The 19,951-nt window shown below is 42.2% G+C and overlaps 1 protein-coding gene across 1 annotated transcript in view; it reads right to left on the minus strand.

Moving 5' to 3' along the window:
- Positions 1-5,100: 5,100 nt before the first annotated feature.
- CELF5 (CUGBP Elav-like family member 5) overlaps positions 5,101-19,951 on the minus strand; it is a 214,126-nt gene continuing 199,275 nt past the window's right edge. Inside the window, exons 10-13 of the mRNA XM_082244152.1 lie at positions 11,875-11,952; positions 7,584-7,727; positions 7,200-7,363; positions 5,101-7,054 (exon numbers count right to left, since the gene is read on the minus strand). Of these exons, the coding sequence (XP_082100278.1) occupies positions 7,236-7,363; positions 7,584-7,727; positions 11,875-11,952 (350 nt within the window). The 3' untranslated portion in view covers positions 5,101-7,054; positions 7,200-7,235. The remainder of the gene's footprint in view (positions 7,055-7,199; positions 7,364-7,583; positions 7,728-11,874; positions 11,953-19,951) is intronic.

Raw genomic sequence — 19,951 nt, forward strand, 5'->3', positions numbered from 1 at the left:
TGTAAATGCATTAGGCAGCATTTGAAACAGAAAATGTAGGAATAATGGAAGAGGACTAATAAAGACTAATGTATGGTGTATGTGTGGTATGGCTATTTTAGTGATTTTTTTTATAGCATAAATATATGTCATAGAGTTTAGCTACCATCAAGCAGAAGCTGGGCTGCTGGGCTTCCTGTATTCAAATGCTAATTAACTTCTTTGACTGGTTCATGGAGACACTGTCAATGTTCATTTGCTAGGGATATTAGGAAGTGTGTGTATGTATATTGTATGCATTTCTTTAATATTCTGTATGTCTTGTATTGTTTTCCTTCAATTGTAGGTAGTTTGAATTTACAGCATTTTTGTTTGGTAAAAAACATTATCGTACTGTCAAGGTTTATGCTTCCTTGTTTTACTACAAAGTGAAAAAATATAAAGCAAAACAACTAGGGGCTTGTCCAGGATTTGTCATAAAGTTCAATTGAAGCAGACCTGTTTTTGGGAGTATTTTCTGTTGCTTGTGCTAACAAAAAGTCTGCATAAATTATTTAGGAAAAGCAAGGCTGCAGGTTTCTGGTGTCCAGGAGGAGGTGTGCAACCTGCCTGCCAGGCCCACAGACAGTCAGTGGAATGTCTGTTGTAAGGGAGCGTATGCTTCTCCTTTGAGTATTGTTTCTTTGTATTGCTTCTTTTGGGCACAATACTTGGTGTTCCCGATGATCCATCTGCTTCCCTATTAAAAGCTTACCACACTAGGCATGAAAGCACAGTGTGACCAGTTTTCTAGCTGTGCTGGAAACTCAGCCTGCTCTCCAACAATAATAAGACTTGTCCTGACACGTTCCCCACCCTCCCCCGCACAGCTATTTACTTAGAAGTCCAGTGTACTGCTGTTTCTCCTCCTCAGCTCTCTGGGTTCCTTATGCAGCTGAGAACAGAGGGCATGTGATCATTTAAGGGAACAAATTTTATTTATCTACACAAATGTTTTTACTTTAATTTCTATTTTGAACTGAATGGGTTGTTTAAAACGGTGAGGGCTTACATATACTTTAATTGTATTATGTGTGCGGTGAAGGATGGAAACTGAGAAAACATTATTGCACCAAATGGTTAAAGGTGGCCATACATGGATCAAAATTTGGCTGGTTCAGATCTGTTGACCAACTTCTGTTGACCAGACCCTTTGGAAAAAGCTGCTCAATCAGCAGCTGCAGCCAATGGCTCCAGAGCTAATCTGAGTATATTGACAGAATACAATAGCACAGCACAGAGGGTTGCCCCATCCTCCTCTAATGTGTGGATGGGGGAATCGGTTTAATTTTTTTTGTTTAGCTCACTGGCCATGCCAGCTTTACACTAAAGGTGGGGATGGTGTATGATTGGTAGCAGCATTATTTGGGGGGACAGGTTGTGTTTAACCTAGGACCCTGTGATGGCTCAACTAAACTAGATGCATGAGAAAGAAGTGGATAATATTAAGGACAGAAGGCCAATGTTAATTGCATAATGTTTATAGAAACAGATTATTTTATTAGAATATATACAGGGGCGTACCATTCATGCTCCTGTACTAGCTGGGAGACGAGGCACTGAAAACTTTCACCTGCATTGAGAGCTTTTACATCTGCCTGTAAATGGGAGTCACCCGATGACCTCTGATAGTAGATGGGTGTATCTGGGTTCTACTGGTTTAAACCAGTTCTGTGCGATAGCACTGCTGGGCATCTTCCAATGTTGAAGGGAATTAATCACTTTACCACCGGAGGATTTTGTTGTCCTACGTCCAGGCCACTTTGTGCGATTTGGCACTGTGCGTCTTTAACTGACAATTGCGAGGTCATGCAACGCCGTACCCAAACAAAATTTAGGTCCTTTTTTCCCACAAACAGAGCTTTCTTTTGGTGGTATTTTATCACCTGTGCGATTTTAATTTTTTTTGCGATATTAATTAAAAAAAGAGACAATTTTGAAAAAATAACAATATTTTTCTACTTTGACAGTTAAAAAATATCCAATATATTCAATTTTTGTCATATATTTAGGCCAAAACGTATTTACGTAGCTGCATGTCTTTGACAAAAAAATTCTCAAGGAGCGTATTTTTAACCGCTTTAAGACCGGAAGATTTTACCCCATTCCTGACCAGGCCATATTTTGTGATTCGGCACTGCGTTACTTTAACGGACAATTGCGCGGTTGTGCAATGCTGTACCCAAATTAAATGTATGTCCTTTTTTTCCCCACAAATAGAGCTTTCTTTTGGTGGTATCTGATCACCTGTGCAATTTTTACTTTTTGCGCTATAAAAAAAAAAGAGCGACAATTTTGAAAAAATAACAATATTTTTCACATTTTTTATATGAAATCCCCCCCCCCCCCCCAAAAATGTAAAAAAAACTAAATATTTTAACATTTTAGGCCAATTTGTTTCCTGCTACATATTTTTGGTAAAAAAAATCGCAATAAGCGTGTTTTGATTGATTTGCGCAAAAGTTATCGCAGCTACTAACTACGGGGAATTTATGTCATTTTTATTGGTTTTTTTTTTCTAACTAGTAATGGCGGCGATCTACGTTTTTTTTTTTTGCGGGACTGCGACATTGCGGCGGACAGATCGGACCCTTGACTGACATTTTTGACACTTTTGGGGGTACCAGTGACATTACTACAGTAATCAGTGCTATAAACATGCACTGTTACTGTATAAATGACACTGGCAGGGAAGGGGTTAACTTTATTGGAGAGGGAGGGGTTGATGTATGCCTGGTGCTTACTGACGTGTGTGGGGGGAGGGGACTGAGTGACACAGGCACAGATCGCAGGTTCAGCTATGCTGAATCCTGCAATCTGTCACTGTTTGTCACTTAGGAGATCCGCCCGCTTTGTTTACACAAGCGGGCGGATCTCCACAGTCGATCCCCGACGATCGGGGAAAAGCAACGGTGATCACCGCCGCTCCTCCCCTGGCCCGACTCCCGCTGTGACTGAATACAGCGGGAGCGAGCCTCCGGCGGCGTGCGCGCGCTGCCCACAAGGGGAGGAGTCCAGCGACGTAGGTCGATATCGAGCCACTTTGCCGTAGTACGGTCAACGTGACCGGTCGGCAAGTGGTTAAGCATGATGTGTCTGATGTGCTGCATTAAGCTTCCTTGGCCGACCACTGCGTCTTTGGTCCTCAATTGCCCGATCGTTGTGTCCTCAATGCTGAGAAATACAGGCAGATACTTATCCATTATGCCATACCATTAGGGAAGCGTGTGATTGGCCCCAAAATTATTCTGCAGCAGGACAACAACCCCAAACATACAGCCAGTGTCATTAGGAGCTATCTTCAGTGTAAAGAAGAGCAAGAAGTTCTCAACATCATTAAGTCTGTCTGGGATTACATGAAGAGACAGAAGGATATGAGGCAGCCTACATCCACAGAAGATCTGTGGTTAGTTCTCCAAGATGTTTGGGACAACCTACCTGCCGAGTTCCTTCAAAAACTGTGTGCACAAGCACTGTGTGTACCAAGAAGAATTGATGCTGGTTTGAAGCCAAAGGTTTGTCACACCAAATATTACTTTAGATTGTTCTTCTGTTTGCTAACTTTGCGTTTTGTTATTGATAAAAATAAACTATTAACACTTCTATTTCTGAAAGCATGTTTAATTTACAACATTTTTTCACACCTGTCTAAAACTTTTGCACAGTACTGTACATACTGTATACACACTTACAATCATACACACAGACACACTATATTCTGCAATGCTGGACCATAAAACGATGACATTTAAAAAAAGACAGGAAGACACTCAGCCTTAAGAATTAGCTTTTAATTCTTTCGTAAATGGCAGCTGTTCTGAACACCTGGATTTTTCTGTCACAGATATAATCTTATACACACCCAGGGAATGTGCGGCCCAGGTGAAGTATGAAGAGGCTGTGATGCAGAGAAAGCACTTGTTCAAATGAGCACATGAGGCACAAGTCCATGTGCTGCCCAATCCTCTGGTGCCAAATTAGCACTGAATACGATATGATAATTAATCTCTGACAGCCCTGAAGATTTCCTGCTCACGTTGGTGGCAATCTTGGAGACTCTCTGTACAAGATGAATAAACCAATGGCAATGCGAGCTGTGGAGGTTAATGTGAGAAATTTCAGTGCTAAACAATTAGCTGCTTTAACCCTTTTCCTCATCTGGCCTTAACGAAGTTTAAACTGTGCTTTGTCTTTCTTATGAAAAATCCTTTATAGCTCATGTAATATATTTACTTGTATTTTGTAAGTCAAGATCAGAGTTAAGCCACAAGCCTCATCATCTATATTCATGGAACAAAAAAAATTCTAATTTATAGTATTCAGTCCTAGACCCTACAGAATTTACGGTGGTAAATGTCTCAAGCCTTCCTACATCAGAAAGGGCTCACTCACATAACACCGCAATCTGGTTTGAACTCAAACTGGCATTCAATTTAGTAGGAGGCCTGTAATACAATAACTATAACAACACAATTGTGGCCCGTCTGACAGTGGAAAATAGGTTTTACAAGTAGTAATCTGTGTTATCCTCTGCAGCACAAATATAATCTTATGTCTATATATATATACACATAGTGCCTTTCAGAGACCCTGCAACAGCGAATATGGGTAGGGGGAAGATGTTTTTCATCTACAGAAGGGTAACAGTGACATCCTAAAGGAAACCTGCACTTTGTGATGCTGCCATCTATTTAGAGAAGAGGGTAAACTGATTTGTGGTAATTATAGACTGAAGAACCGGGAGAGGTAAAACAAGCCCAGAAGCCCCCCTTCCTTCTTGTGCTTAATCGGGGCCTCTTCTTTTCACATCTGAGATAAGGAATGTTTGAAGTATAAAAATGGTATTTACAAGTGACCACAGATGCAACGACCCCTTTTTCTTGGGGTAGGCTGTTACCTCATTACTGCACTGAGTAAGCTGAAGAAATTAGCAAAACTTTGCTGGTTTCCATTGCGTTAAAATGATCTTTTCTAATTTACCATTGACCACTGTACCTCATCCTTTGTGGATGCTACACTACAATAACCCAGCTCAATTAAACCTAACTTCTACATAATCCTAAAAACCCCACTTGGATTTTCTCAGAAACCCCACTTGGATTTCCTCAGTAAGACATTATTAATGCTTAATGTTTACATGCCCATGTGCTTTAGGCCACACTGGCCAAAAACAAATGTAATTGTCAACAATGTAGCACAGGCCGCCATTTTATTGACTGAATCAGTATTTTTGGAGAACAGCCAATGATTTCACAGGGTGGTGTCATCATTCTGCAGAAGGCTAATTTAAGCCCATAAAATAGCTGTCTGTGGTACATACAGGTACAGTTTAAATGCTAATCCTTTCATATTCATATACAATGTGCTTAAGACTATTCTAAATAAATTGTAAATCCTTTCTTATCAGTATACAAGTGCAACAGATTTATTTACTAATAAATGGACCTATAATGTAGAATGTTGGATATAGATGCATAATAATGGTCACTAACTGATGCTCATTTTCAGGGACACGTTTTCATGATATGTATTGAACACTACGGAGTGCTTAAGACTTTAACATCCTTCTAAAAGTTATAAATCTCATGATTTTATTGTTTTTGCTTTTTTTTAAGTTACTATTTACTACACTGAAATCATACGGCTTACCTAACCATAGTATTATGATAAAGAGTACAATCTAGCAAGGCCCATGTAGATCATTCCATTAATGCAATTAGCCACTTGTTCCATGGCAAGATGTCCCAGGAATCATTTAAAATGCTGGCAGCCATGCGCTGGGCAAGAATACAAATTGGCATACAATTATATTTTATGGATTTTTATGCATCTGAACAGGTGTACACCATGTTTTTTTTTTTAAATCCAAAATTCACACCAAGCTGAAGTTTGCTGAATCAGCTTAGAGTAAGATCAAACGTATGTTCTCTACTCTGACAGACTAGATGTCAGCATATAACGTCTGCCTCAATTGGCCCTTAAAACTGTATTAACTAAAACAAATCTTTTGTGATTCTGACAAAGCCTAAACCCTCTGATAAGCAGTCATAAAAATATTCTCTAAACAGAAAAGCAGCCGTGGTAGTTTGGGGAATTAGATGTTGGCGAAACACTTCGCACATCCTGACTTTCTAGTATGAAAGATGCTACGATACTCTAAGCATTCAAGCATTTTCATTTTCGAGACTATTTAGCGCCTTGTTAACACAAAGGGAAGTTGGGTAGGTAGCAGGTAAACTCTGCCGTAAGCATGAAGCATGGATATCAGATTCAGCTTCTCTTCTGCAGTTTCTTCGCAGAACAACATTGAGTGGTTAAGTCCTCCCCAGTCCTGAAAGATGCAGAGCAGGGTTTTGGAGCAGTTGCAAAAGTCCAGCCCTTTTTCTGGGGGGCCAGGCGTATGAGCAGCAGACAAATGGAAACTTCCCTGTGAGTGTGGGGGGCTGCTTTGTAAACATGACCTTTGAACTCTGTTGAGCTCCACTCCTGCCCACCCAGAACACCCTGTCCTCCGCAAATAACCAAGAAAAAAAATCTAGAACAAAATAAACAATGTTTTAACACCATCCCACATTGCTTGGCCCTCTGGCAGTGAAAGGGGTGTGGTATGTTGCATTGGGCCTCCCCAATAAATAAATATGTTCATATAAATACGTAAACAGTTCTTTGCACTGCAAATCAGTAGACACTCTTATGGTGGGGGGTTTGCCACCTGAAGGGCATCACCCTATACCCCCTCTTGTATTTGGTCATTTAAAGGAGGTCATCAGGTGTAAGTTTGTTCCATCAGGGGTGGTCTTTCTTGGGCGTTCAGCAGACAGACATAGAACACTCACAAGACACAACCTTGTGTTTAGGTAGCTTGGTTCTTGCTGCTTCTCCCCATAGTCACCTTTTTATTTTTTGGTCCTTGAGTGTGGGTGAGGGACAAAGGTCATGAGGCTCAAGGGTGGGAGGGAGTGTTTAGTAGGAAAAAGTCTTCTTTTTCCCATAATCCTATAGGGAAGGATTCAGGAGTCAAAGGTCCATTGTGTACCTGTGGCATGAAAGACAAAATTAGTGTCAAAGATTTTAGCCCCAAAATGCAAAAATAAGACAGCACAAAGGGAGAGAAAGAAGCCAATATTACTCCCTGGTACAATCATCTGTTAACAATGGAAGTAGTATAAAGGCGACTATACCTGTATGATCAGGAGGGCCTATCAGCCTGTGGGTGGTCAGTATGGTTGGCTTGTGTCCTTGGGTCTTTTTAGCTGGACCTTAAGCCTCTTCATTCCTATTTGAAATCCATTCATGGCTTGGATTGCGGTTTGAGCGCTGGATGGATTATCAAAGCTGACAAATCCTGGTGAATGAGGAAATAACAAGATTTAAAAGTAAAAAAAAAAAAAAAACTAAGTATTTGGCTTTCTTTTTTACAATCGCTTGGCTTTATATTTCATGATGACAAATTACTATCTCCGGCTAATGCAAAGATGCACAAAAAAATAGTACAGTTATAAAGTGCCTCTTAAATAATAACAATCTAGCTTTATACTCTGGCTGATTCTATGATTAGAACTCACCAAAACATTTGCTCTGATTGGTCGCCCGATCCATGAACACTTTGGATGAAATGATGTTTCCAAAGGGCAGAAACATTTGTGTAAGCTCATTATCCCCAAACTCTTGGGGCAGGTGATAGATGAATAGGTTACAGCCCTCGGGTCCTGTGAAATGATCACAGATATATATATGTTACAAAGACAGATACAGAGCATACAGCAAATGTACAAGAAAGTGTATTTATTAACTAATGCTTTAACTTCTGTTGCTTCAAGTGAACCTCCAAAATATACCGCGTGAGCTAAATAACCTTATTATAGGTATTTCATAACACCTAAAAAAGCTTGTTGAAAATACCATTTAAAACCATGGACATTATTATGGAGGTAATTCCATCCTTCCTTTTTGGCTATACAGCCTTCAGTCATCTGGGAAGGCTTTCCACAAGCTTTTGGAGTGTGTGACTTGGGAAGGGGGGAATTCGTGCCCATGTAGCCAGAAGAGCATTTGTAGGGTCAGATAAGGATTTTATATATGCAAATTGGATGTGTTTTTAACTCCATCCAATTTGCATAACATGTGAATGTGACAGACTTTAATAGGAGCCAGTTCACACATGTGTGGGCAGCCACGGTCTGGTTTTGAAAAGGGTCCTTTGCATTTTTGGGTCCAGTTCAGGTGCGAAATCCGGGAAAAAAAATCACAGAAAGGCACCAGACTCTGTACTGCAAACTGCAGCTGCATATATATGTGATCCCAGCCTTAATCAAGTTGTTTGTGTAGATGGTTGTGTCTTTTTTAGGAAACTTGTCCCTACCTTTCATGTCCAAACAAGCAAAGAGACAGAAGCAAAATTTGAGAGGGGATTTGACCCTAGCTTCAGTTAAGCTTTAGACAACACAGTGGTGTCACCTCTAAGCCTTTGCCCTAAAGGTTGTACACTGAAGGACCAACAGCATACTTAGGAGGTCATCTCTGTATTCTCTTCCTGTAAGCAGGTTTTCAGTGTTAGACTGACAGTACTGTGCAATGCAGCACACATGTTTTTTGTTTAATCAGCTCAATGCAGCATACAAAAGTAACACAATACAGTCTGAAGAGACCCGTAAGAGTTGATTATCTCTATCAACAGGGCTTTTCTTCTGCCGGAACTCGCCGGAACAACGTTCTGGCACCTTTGCCAGGGAGCAGAACTTTTTTTTTTAACTTGCCTAATTCTTCTGCTGACGCAGAGTAAGATGACAACCGCATAAGCCGTTGTACATTGGGGACTGTCTCTTGCTGGACATTGGGGACTGTCTCTTGTTGGATATGGTGATTCCTGGAAGTGCATCAGAGCTTACTTTGGTAAGCACTGTATATTGCTAATGTTTTGTACATTATGTGTGAATTGCTTTTTATTAACAAATTCCAAACAAATGACCTTGTATATCCCCCCAAATGATACTTGCTTCCCTGTTTCAAAAAAGGGCGGTGCTAGGAGGTGTTTAGGAGTGGGCACAAGGGGTTGTCCAAGGGAGGGAGTTTTTGGGTAGGTAGGGGGTGGAAACAGGTGTGACCTAGGGTAGTCGGGTGAGTTCCTGCACCTTTTTTTCTGAGAAAAAAAAGCCCTGTCTATCAACATAACCAGCCGCAAAAACATTCCTAACATAAAGGGGGCACATTATATTGTGGGATCCTAAAGAAAACAACCAGCTAAATGTAAATACTACATTGCAATATTCTATGGAGTACAAGTCTGTGCAATACATGGACACATTTAGACATGAAATACAGTATGTAGGCACAGAGAACACAGCTAAACAAACAAATACTCTGCTGAGTCCAGACTAACACCATTTTTATTGAAATGCTCCATATCTTGCACTCTTTAACCACATCCCGCCCGCACTATAGCAGATTGACGGCGGGATTGTGGTTGTATTATCTTGACCGGATGTCATATGATGGCGGCAGGATAATACAGCTCTGCGCGCCCCCGGGTCACGGCTGGTCACATAGTAAACAGGAAGACCCATTAATCTGCTTTCCTTAGTTCGTGCCTGACAGGCACGAGTGGAGGAGCACCGATCGGCGGCTCCCCTGACAGGGGGGGGGGGGGGGGGTCGGCACTGGTAATCAGATCATTGATTACCAGTGCAGACCCTTGGGGGGGGGGGTGCCACTAGAACCACCAGGGATGCCCACCCATGACCCCAGGGATGCCCACCTATGACCCCAGGGATGCCCACTATGGCCACCAGGGATGGCAATCAGGGCTCAGGGAGCCCCCCATTGCCCTCCCCATCAGTGCTGCCCACCAGTGCCCATCATTGCCATCTTTCAGTGTCGCCCACCAGTGCCCAGTATTGCCCACCAGTGCCGCCTATCAGTGCCCATTAGTGCCCAGCAGTGCCACCCGTCAGTGCCGATCAGTACCGCCTATCAGTGCCCACCAGTGCCGCCTATCAGTGCCCATTAGTGCCCATCAGTGCCACCTATCAGTGCCCTTCAGTGCCACCTATCAGTGCCCATCAATGCCGCCTATCAGTGCCCAGCAGTGCCGCCTATCAGTGCCCACCAATGCTGCATATCTGTGCTACCTATCAGTGCCACGTATCAGTGCCGCCTATCAGTGCCACCTATCAGTGCCGCCTATCAGTGCCACCCCATCAGTGCCACCCCATCAGTGCCTCCTCATTAGTGCCTGTCAGTGCAGTCTCATCAGTGCTCATCAGTGCAGGAAAAAAATTATTTATTTACAAAATTGTATAACATAAACAAAAAAACTTTTTTTTTTTTTCAAATTTTTCGGTCTTTTTTTATTTGTTTAGCAAAAAGGAAAAAACTCAGAGGTGATCAAATACCACCAAAAGAAAGCTCTATTTGTGGGGGGAAATTTACATAAATTTGGTGTAAGTACAGTGTTGCATGACCGCGCAATTGTAATTCAAAATGCAACAGCGCTAAAAGGGGAAAATTGGCCTGGGCAGTAAGGGGGAAAAGTGTCCGGTATTGAAGTGGTTAAAGTAGTTATTGCTTCCAGGGATAGGGGCATTTTATGTATTATACTTGTCACAAAGGAAGCATTACATGATCAGAACATGAAGTAAAGTCAACCAGCTGCAAACTTTGGAAATTCAAACTAATCACAAGATGGAATAACACAGCAAAATTAGGCCCCTTTTACACATGCTGTCCGTTTGTCCGTTTTTCATCCATCCGTTGACGGAAGAAAAACGGACATCAGTGTATCTCTATGTAAAAACGGATGACAACGGATGATCATCCATTAACATCTGTCTTCATCCACTTCCGTCAATGTCTGTTTTTTGGAACAGATGAATGCCCTATTTTTCATCCGTCAAAAAAACGGATCGGACGAAAAACGGATGTAAATGGACAAACAGTCCTTTTTTCAATCGTTTTTGCATTGGTAGTGGATGTAAAAAAAAACGGATCAAAAACGGATCAAAAAAACGGATGTAAAACTGATACATTCTGACTTGACTGAACTGAGGAACTGAACGGACCATATGTGTGAAAGGGTCCTTGAGGTTATTTTCAGTAAAAATTACTTACCAAAATGATCAACAGATCTAAAGGTATAGACAGCTGAAGTTTCATGCAAATCTTTACTTTTCTAGTAAAAATCAGTCTTGTTCCTTTCCCCCCTGCCTCCAGAGCCTGATATCATGGACCACAACACAGACAAAAATGGCAGCATGTAGGGGTGGGGGCAGGGCAAAGTTTGCTTATTAAGCAAAAAGTTAAGAATTGCATCTAACTTTAGCTAATCTACTGATCAATAAGTGCAGTATTAAGTAGTCTCCAATGATATATATTTTTTTTCCATATGTTCACATTAAAGCTAAACTCCAGACAAATAATACATAGATCAAATACATACACAGGATCGATATTCGCTCCAAAGTAATCTTGTATTTCTTTACATCCAGTCCTGAGAATCATACAGTTCACAGCACACAGTACAACCCTGCCTGGCAGATAAGGGGATCTGATCTTTCTCTTCCACAGTTTTATTATTCCTATACGTCTGTGGCTGAACAATGAAAAGAGAAGCAGCAGAATGATGGACTCATCCCTCTGTCATTCTGATTTCTCCTCCTGTCATCCTTTTTTAGCACATGAGCACTGATTGTCTACTTGTGCTTCTTCTCCTTCTCGCGGTCTGATCTTTGCTGTAGAGAGGATTTGAAGATCATTTCTCATTTTTATCTGCCTAGAGTTCTGCCTAAAGTGGCTAGGTTTGTGAAGGGTTTACTTTAAACCTGAATTCCGAGGATTGAAGTTCTCCATCAGCACTCTTACCTTCACGTTGCTGCAGAATAGGAGGAGGCTGCGGGGTGCTGTGTGTGACAGGTGTAAGAGCTGCAGTGGGGTAAATAGCTGTGGTGTGGAAAATAAAATAAAATTATTAATTTAAAGATTAGGAAAAAAAATTGCATACAGTTACATTTTTATCAAAGCAGCAGTGCAAAACATAGCTTTTGCATGTAGAAATCCACAATTACGTATCAAAGGAGAACAAGGGGAAGCAGAAAGCCACCTGCGGAGAGAGCAGGGGAAGGGGAAATCCACTGATCCTATTAATTCTGGTGTCAGGAGACCAGCAAATCCCTGATCTATAATCCTACTCTTTAGGAGACGATCTGAAGTAAAATGATGTTTTAATCCTGAAGTAGGCTAGATCACATAACAAATATTAGCCATCTCCCATGGTAGGCCCACCTAAAGTGGACCTGGCAGTAAAATGAAAGGTCTTCTCAAATCGTTTGAACCCCTTTCCCATTTACAAATCACTCACTATTAGTTGTGAAATGTACGTGTAAAGAATCAAGATTAGTTATCTTATCTCTGCCTTCTACTAGAGTAAGTGATTTGTGAAGGGGGAGGGGCCAGGGCAGTGTAAGCTAAGGTGACCAGATTTTTAAAATGAAATTCCGGGACATTTTTTAAATGTTTTTATTTTTTTATTGGCAAATGGCACAGGACTGCATAATACACAGAGCGCTGGGCACAGGACTGCATACTACACAGAGCGCTGGGTACAGGACTGCATAATACACAGAGTGCTGGGCATAGGACTACTAAAATACACAGAGCGCTGGGCACAGGACTGCATAATACACAGAGCGCTGGGCACAGGACTGCATAATACACAAAGTGCTGGGCATAGGACTACTAAAATACACAGAGCGCTGGGCACAGGACTGCATAATACACAGAGTGATGGCCACAGGACTGCATAATACACAGAGCACTGGGCACAGGACTGCATAATACACAGAGTGATGGGCATAGGACTACTAAAATACACAGAGCGCTGGGTACAGGACTGCATATACACAGAGTGCTGGGCTTGGGACTACATAATATACAGAGCACTGGGTACAGGACTGCATATACACAGAGCGCTGGGCATGGGACTACATAATATACAGAGCGCTGGGTACAGGACTGCATAATACACAGAGCGCTGGGCACAGGACTACATAATATACTGGAGGATGCAAAGCATAGAGTACAGGGTTCAGAGGTTTGCTTTGCACAGAGGACACTTCTGCTCCCACATCCATAGCTCACCTCTGCACCCTTCTCTCGCAGATTATCTCTGCAGCCACCTCTTAACCCTTCCCCCATAACAGCTAAATTCTCCATCTCTCCATGCAGCGGCATCGGCTCTGACCCCTGCTCCCCCACTGCCCTCAGCTGTGTACAAACAGACCCTCCCCCCCTCCCCCCCATCTACTCACCTCCCGGTCTCAGCCCTCCACACAGTCAATTTTTGGCTCTGCCTCTCCTCCACTGAACAGCAGCAGGCGCGGTAGTGAGCTCGTCCAGCAGGGGACGTCTGCATCTGAGCCACCAGGCTGTTTCTCAGCCAGCATGGGAGGCCCTGTCTACATTAATCCGGCCCTGAATTTGAGGACAAAACTGAGGACAGACTTGGACCGGGGACAGTGTCCTCAATCCGGGGACTTTCCCTGGAAACCGGGGACGTCTGGTCACCCTAGAGTAAGCAAACCTCACATTTTACTGCAAGGTCTACTTTAACCGTTTTTCAGGAAACAGATGTACAGTATGTGAAGATCAGGGCACAATTAAAGTGAAATTCAAAAGGTGAGAATTTGCTATTTAATAGAGAACATCTAAAAATGTTAATTGCTCCTAGGCAGTACCCTGAAAACTGTAAATTTTGTCTCTCGCTCCTCCTGAAAATTAGCAGTGCATTCTTTTACATTCAAGCTCATAGCTGTATGTCTGCAGTGTGAGATCTAAGGCATTGTTGCCTTTGACAGCTAGTCTCAGGAGTTTTAGTAATGTCACTACTGTGCTGCTCACTGTTCTCCCTGCTGGGGAGAGAGAGCTGTATTCGATGACCTGTTTCGAAGAATCTCTTTGTTTCTGCTTCATCAATTATGTGGATCTGAATGTTCTGCACCTCTTCTGCTGCATCTTGAATATTCGCTATTAGTCAGCAGAACACCAGTCATCAGGAGCAGTTATTACATTAGAAAGGAAAAACCTCTACAAGTCTCTACAAGGCCACCTCTACACAGAAACACTGTGCAGAACAAGACAAGTCAGCATTAGGTAACATATCAACTCCAGGAAACCACAAGTAATATTGGTAACTTTTCATTTGCTCTCTGCCTGTCTTTTTGGGGACCACTTTGCATAGTACAGGTGCTCTTTAAAATAGCTGACTTTTGTAATAATATTTAAGATTATTCGTAAGAATATGTTTTGAAGATTCCTAAAACCTTTTTAAAACCACAGATATAAAATCTCTACATATGTCAAACAAACCTACATATGTCATATGTATATATACTGTATATATGACACTTTGCTACAATGTAAAGCAGTGAGTGTACAGCTTGTATAACAGTGTAAATTTGCTGTCCCCTCAAAATAACTCAGCACACCCATTAATGTCTAAACTGCTGGCAACAAAATTGAGTGCACCCCTAAGTGAAAATGTCCAAATTGAGCCCAAAGTGTCAATATTTTGTGTGGCCACCATTATTTTCCAGCATTGCCTTAACCCTTTTGGGCATGAAGTTCACCAGAGCTTCACAGGTCACCACTGGAGTCCTCTTCCACTCCTCCATGACGACATCACGGAGCTGGTGGATGTTGGAGACCTTGCACTCCTCCACCTTCCGTTTGAGGATGCTCAATAGGGTTTAGGTCTGGAGACATGCTTGGCCAGCCCATCACCTTTACCCTCAGCTTCTTTAGCAAGGCAGTGGTCATCTTGGAGGTGTGTTTGGGGTCTTTATCATGTTAGAATACTGCTCTGCGGCCCAGTCTCCGAAGAGAGAGGATCATGCTCTGCTTCAGTATGTCACAGTACATGTTGGCATTCATGGTTCCCTCTGACCACAGCCTTCACTGCCTAACCAGACTATTCAAGAACTGTTAAGAGTAGGGATCCTTAGACCTGCTGTAAGTCCATTCTCATCTCCGGTGTTCCCAGTAAAGAAACTTATGGGACATATAGAATCACTGTGTATTACAGAGGTCTAAACAAAGTGGCACCTCCATTAAAGTTAGCTGTACCTGATATGATCTCAGTTATTGAGAAAATTGCTAAAGAGGCAGGAGAATATCATGCTATGATAGACCTGGCTAATGCTTTCTTCTCGATTTTGATAGACCCAGAGTGTCAGGACTAGTTTTCCTTTGTGTGGGATGGCCGCCAGTACACTTTCACTGTCCTTCCTCAAGGCTACCTTAATTCTCCAACGATTTGTCATGGACTGATTGCCCGAGATTTAAGCACCCTGAATCTGAAAGTCGCTGTGTTTCACTACATTGATGACATCATGATCTCTGGAACAAAGGAAGATGTAACTGAAGCACTGCACCTGCTGTTACAGCACTTAGAGAACAGAGGGAGGGCTATCAACAGAGGCAAAGTCCAAGGACCTGCCACAGAGGTGAAATTCCTGGGAATCATGTGGACTGGGCCACAGAGGAAAATTCTAGAGACAGTTGTGCAGACTATCCAGGCATTGTTGCCACCTACTACCAAAAAGGAGGAGCAGATGTTCATTGGAGTTGTGGGATTCTGAAGATCGTTCACCCCACATCTTGGGCTGATTCTGAGGCCTATATACAATGTCACAAGGAGAAAGACTGAGTTCACATGGGGTTCAGAGCAGCGGACCGCATTACTGGCTGCTAAAGAAGCCATTTTGCAGCATCAAGGATTGGGACCCGTGAGACAAGGAGTACCATTTCAGCTGGATGTAGTTGAGCAGGATGGTACAATATCTTGGAGTCTGTGGCAGCCAAATGAAAAGAAGGGACTGAGAGCAATACCCATTGGATTTTGGTCCAAACAACTGACAGGGGCACAGAAGAGATACACGCCCCTAGAGAAGTACCTGTTTGGGGCCTACACAGCACTTCAACACGTAGAGACCATTACAGGAAAGGACACAGTCACCATCCATACTGCATTGCCAATAGCAGGATGGGTGAGAGATAATAGACTGACCAGTAGGGCAGCTGTAGCCCAGAACCAAACACTGATGAAATGGAAGTGGTACCTTCAAGAAAGAGGGGGTATTGCTGCTGGAGATGTCAGAAACATTTCAAAACAGTTGGCTGGGCTTGTTACTTTTACCAGCACCCATACAGAAGAAGAAATTCCTGTGCTGCAGTCATCCCCCATTCAAGAGGCTCCACCCTTTGAGTCTCTGTCAGATAATACGAAGGAGTCAGCATGGTTTACTGATGGTTCAGCCATAGTCACCTCGTCTGGGCGTAAATGAACAGCAGCAGCCTACAACCCAAGTACAGACACAGTCCTGCAGGAGACCTGAATTGGAGGGTCCAGTCAGTATGCAGAGTTAAAATCTGTAGTGATGACTCTTCAGGAGGATCTTTCTTCCCAGGTCACTATCTACACTGACAGCTGGGCGGTCTTTAAAGGACTGACAACTTGGATGTCCACGTGGAAGTCCAATGAATGGTTGATTCATAAAAAGGTGGTGTGGGGAGGCAAGGAAGTATGGGACTACATCTGGAAGGAAGCTCACTCCCGCACCATAAAACTTGGGCATGTTGATGCACATGTGCCCCTGGTCCCAGACTTTGAGAACTATAACAGAGTGGCAGATGAAATTGCCAAAGTGAATGCAGTTGTGCCAATTGATCCTGTCTTGATGAACTTGGCCAACTGGGCCCACAAGCAATCTTGACATTTGGGGCAGAAAGCAACATATGAATGGGCACAGCACACAGGATTGCCCATATCAATGGACATGATAAGGACTGTAATAGGGAACTGTACAGTGTGTGGAGAATTGCGACAATGACCATTGCAAAAGTACTCCACCGGGTCGATTAGGAGGGGCGAGAGGCCTGTAGAGATTTGGCAGATTGACTTCATCGGTCCCCTGCCCTGGGGAAAAAATGGACTGAGGTATTGTTGCACTGCAGCTGACACCTATTCAGGACTTTTGTTTGTTCATCCTTGCAAACATGCAGATCAAGCCACTACGCTTCAACTGCTACAGAAAATTGTTGTTGCTTATGGCTGTCCCAAACACGTCCAAAGTTATAATGGCTCACACTTCACCGGACCAACAGTACAGCAATGGGCCAAAGATTCTGGAGTGTACTGGTTGTGCCACATCCCATGCATCCACGGGCAGCTGGTTTGATTGAATTATACAATGGGCTATTGAAGGACCAGATACACAAACTTACACCCACACATACACTATGGGGGTGGGATTGGGTCCTCACACAGGCAGTCATGTTGTTAAATTCTAGGCCACTAGCCAAAAGCACACCATATGAAAGGATGGTTGGGGCTGGGGTACAGATTCCACAGCTAGAGTGCAGAGTTCAGTATTTACACAAGGTTCCTGAAAGAACAGAGTTTAACAGGTAACAAGTTACTGCTTCCCTTGACATAGAAATCAAGAGTGACGTATCTGAAGCTAAAGCCTATCTAGGAATGAGAGAGGGAATCTGGCAGGAAGGTTTTAAGTTATATTTGCATTGGCAGATGCGCTTCAGGACAGTGGCTGGGACTCTGATTGGTTAGTGGATACTTCTCAGCAAAGTGGAAGGTGAGGCTCTATAATATCAAACCTTCCAAAATAAACAGCAGTGATCTTCTAGGAAATATCAGTATATTTCCTCTCCTCCCTATTGATGTTCTTTGGGAGGGTCAGAAGTGGATACAGGCAGGTGGAAAGTGTTGGTCAGAGATGCAGGCAGGAAGTCAGTTAGAGGAGAGATTGTAGCTGAAGGGCCGGGGTCTACTGTATATGTATTATTAGAAGGAACAGATAATCCGCTTTGTTTTCCACTCCACAGGCTGTCTCTGATTTGATCCATAGGAAGACCAGACAAAGTGGTTACATGATGGACAGAATGATGGAAGACCGCAAGAGCTGTGGAGAGCAAGGCCTTTGATGTATTACAAGCCTGGTCTTGTTTCTAAAGAATGATAGATTGGACTTTTCTAATGAACTTTTAGCCAAAGACTGAAACACCTTCTCAGTTACAGAATTATAAGAGGGGGTTGTATTTAAGGCAAATTATGAGTTTTGTTAGTAATGAAGTGATTTTCTGTGTTGAGTCTGAGAAAAAAAATCAAGGGCGGAATGTGTTGCGTTTGATAAACAATATGATTTTTTTATATTAATCAGACATAACATTACATGTTCGCAGACACACAAAATCAGGTTGTGTTTAATACTTGTCAAACAAATGCTGTTGGATAAAATGGGAACTTAGATACCATTGTTGTATCCAGTTGACAGTTTAAACAGTCTTTCGTCTCTATAGATACAGTAAACAAGTAACCTAGTCAAAAAGACCAGGGTGCCACCTTGAGGTAAAATTTGAGAACACCTCTCTAATAGGAAATAGCTTGTCATTAAGGTAAGCTGTTTTTTTCTGTTGTTTGTTAGTTAAGGTAAACAAACCTTATATATAAAAGGTTGTCAGGCAAATGGGAGGAGAGGACTCCATGATGCAGTGAACACCAGGACCCTGCAACCAAGATGCTTTCACCTGATTCTCCAGCGACTTCTTAAGAACTTGAGTCCTTGTTGTCATCGGAGATCATGAACACACTGTTCCTAATAAGTTAAGTAACTTTAAGCGTATTTCTGCTGTTTACAGACCATAGGCTGTTCATTTGTTAGGCATTGTTATATTGGCCAGTCTTGTATTATGTTCCTAATATTGTAATAGTTTTGTATGTACAGCATGTTTTGTATAGTAAAATCACATTTATATACTGCAGAGATCTGAGCTTCCTTGATTATACCGCAAAGTAACCTTACTAGATAGACGTAAGCAAAACAAGCATGTGCACTCAACTCTATTGGTCGACCATGGCAAGGCCTGTTCTGAGTGGAACCTGTCCTGTTAACCCGTCGTATGGTCTTGGCCACCGTGCTGCAGCTTAGTTTCAGGGTCTTTGCAATCTTCTTATAGCCTAGGCCATCTTTATGTAGAGCAACAATTCTTCTTTTCAGATCCTCAGAGAGTTCCCAGTCATGAGGTGCCATGTTGAACTTCCAGTGACCAGTATGAGAGAGTGAGAGCAATAACACCAAATTTAACACACCTGCACCCAATTCACACCTGAGACCTTGTAACACTAATGAGTCACATGACACCCTGGAGGGAAAATGGCTAATTGGGCCCAATTTGGACATTTTCTCTTAGGAGTGTACTCACTTTTGTTGCCAGCGATTTAGACAATAATGGCTGTATGTTAAGGTATTTTGAGGGGACAGAAAATTTGCATGGTTATGCAAGCTGTACAGTGCACTACTTTACATTGTAGCAAAGTGTCATTTCTTCAGTATTATTACATGAAAAGTTTTAATAAAATATTTACAAAAATGTGAGGAGTGTACTCACTTTTGGGAGATACTGTATATATATATATATATATATATATATATATATATATATATATATATACAGTATCTCCCAAAAGTGAGTACAACCCTCACATTTTTGTAAATATTTTATTATATCTTTTCATGTGACAACACTGAAGAAATTACACTTTGCTACAATGTAAAGTAGTGCATGTTCAGCTTGTATAACAGTGTAAATTTGCTGTCCCCTCAAAATAACACAACACACAGCCAATAATGTCTAACTTTCCCTCCCCCCTGTCATGTGACTTGTTAGTGTTACAAGGTCTCAGGTGTGAATGGGGAGCAGGTGTGTTAAATTTGGTGTTATTGCTCTCACTCTCTCAGACTGGTCACTGGAAGTTCAACACGGCACCTCATGACAAATAACTCTCTGAGGATCTGAAAAAAAGAATTGTTGCTCTACATAAAAATGGCTTAGGCTGTAAGAAGAAAAATTCCAAGATCCTGAAATG

The sequence above is a fragment of the Pelophylax lessonae genome (genome assembly GCF_965119305.1).
Source record: "Pelophylax lessonae genome assembly, chromosome: 1".
Taxonomy (NCBI): domain Eukaryota; kingdom Metazoa; phylum Chordata; class Amphibia; order Anura; family Ranidae; genus Pelophylax; species Pelophylax lessonae.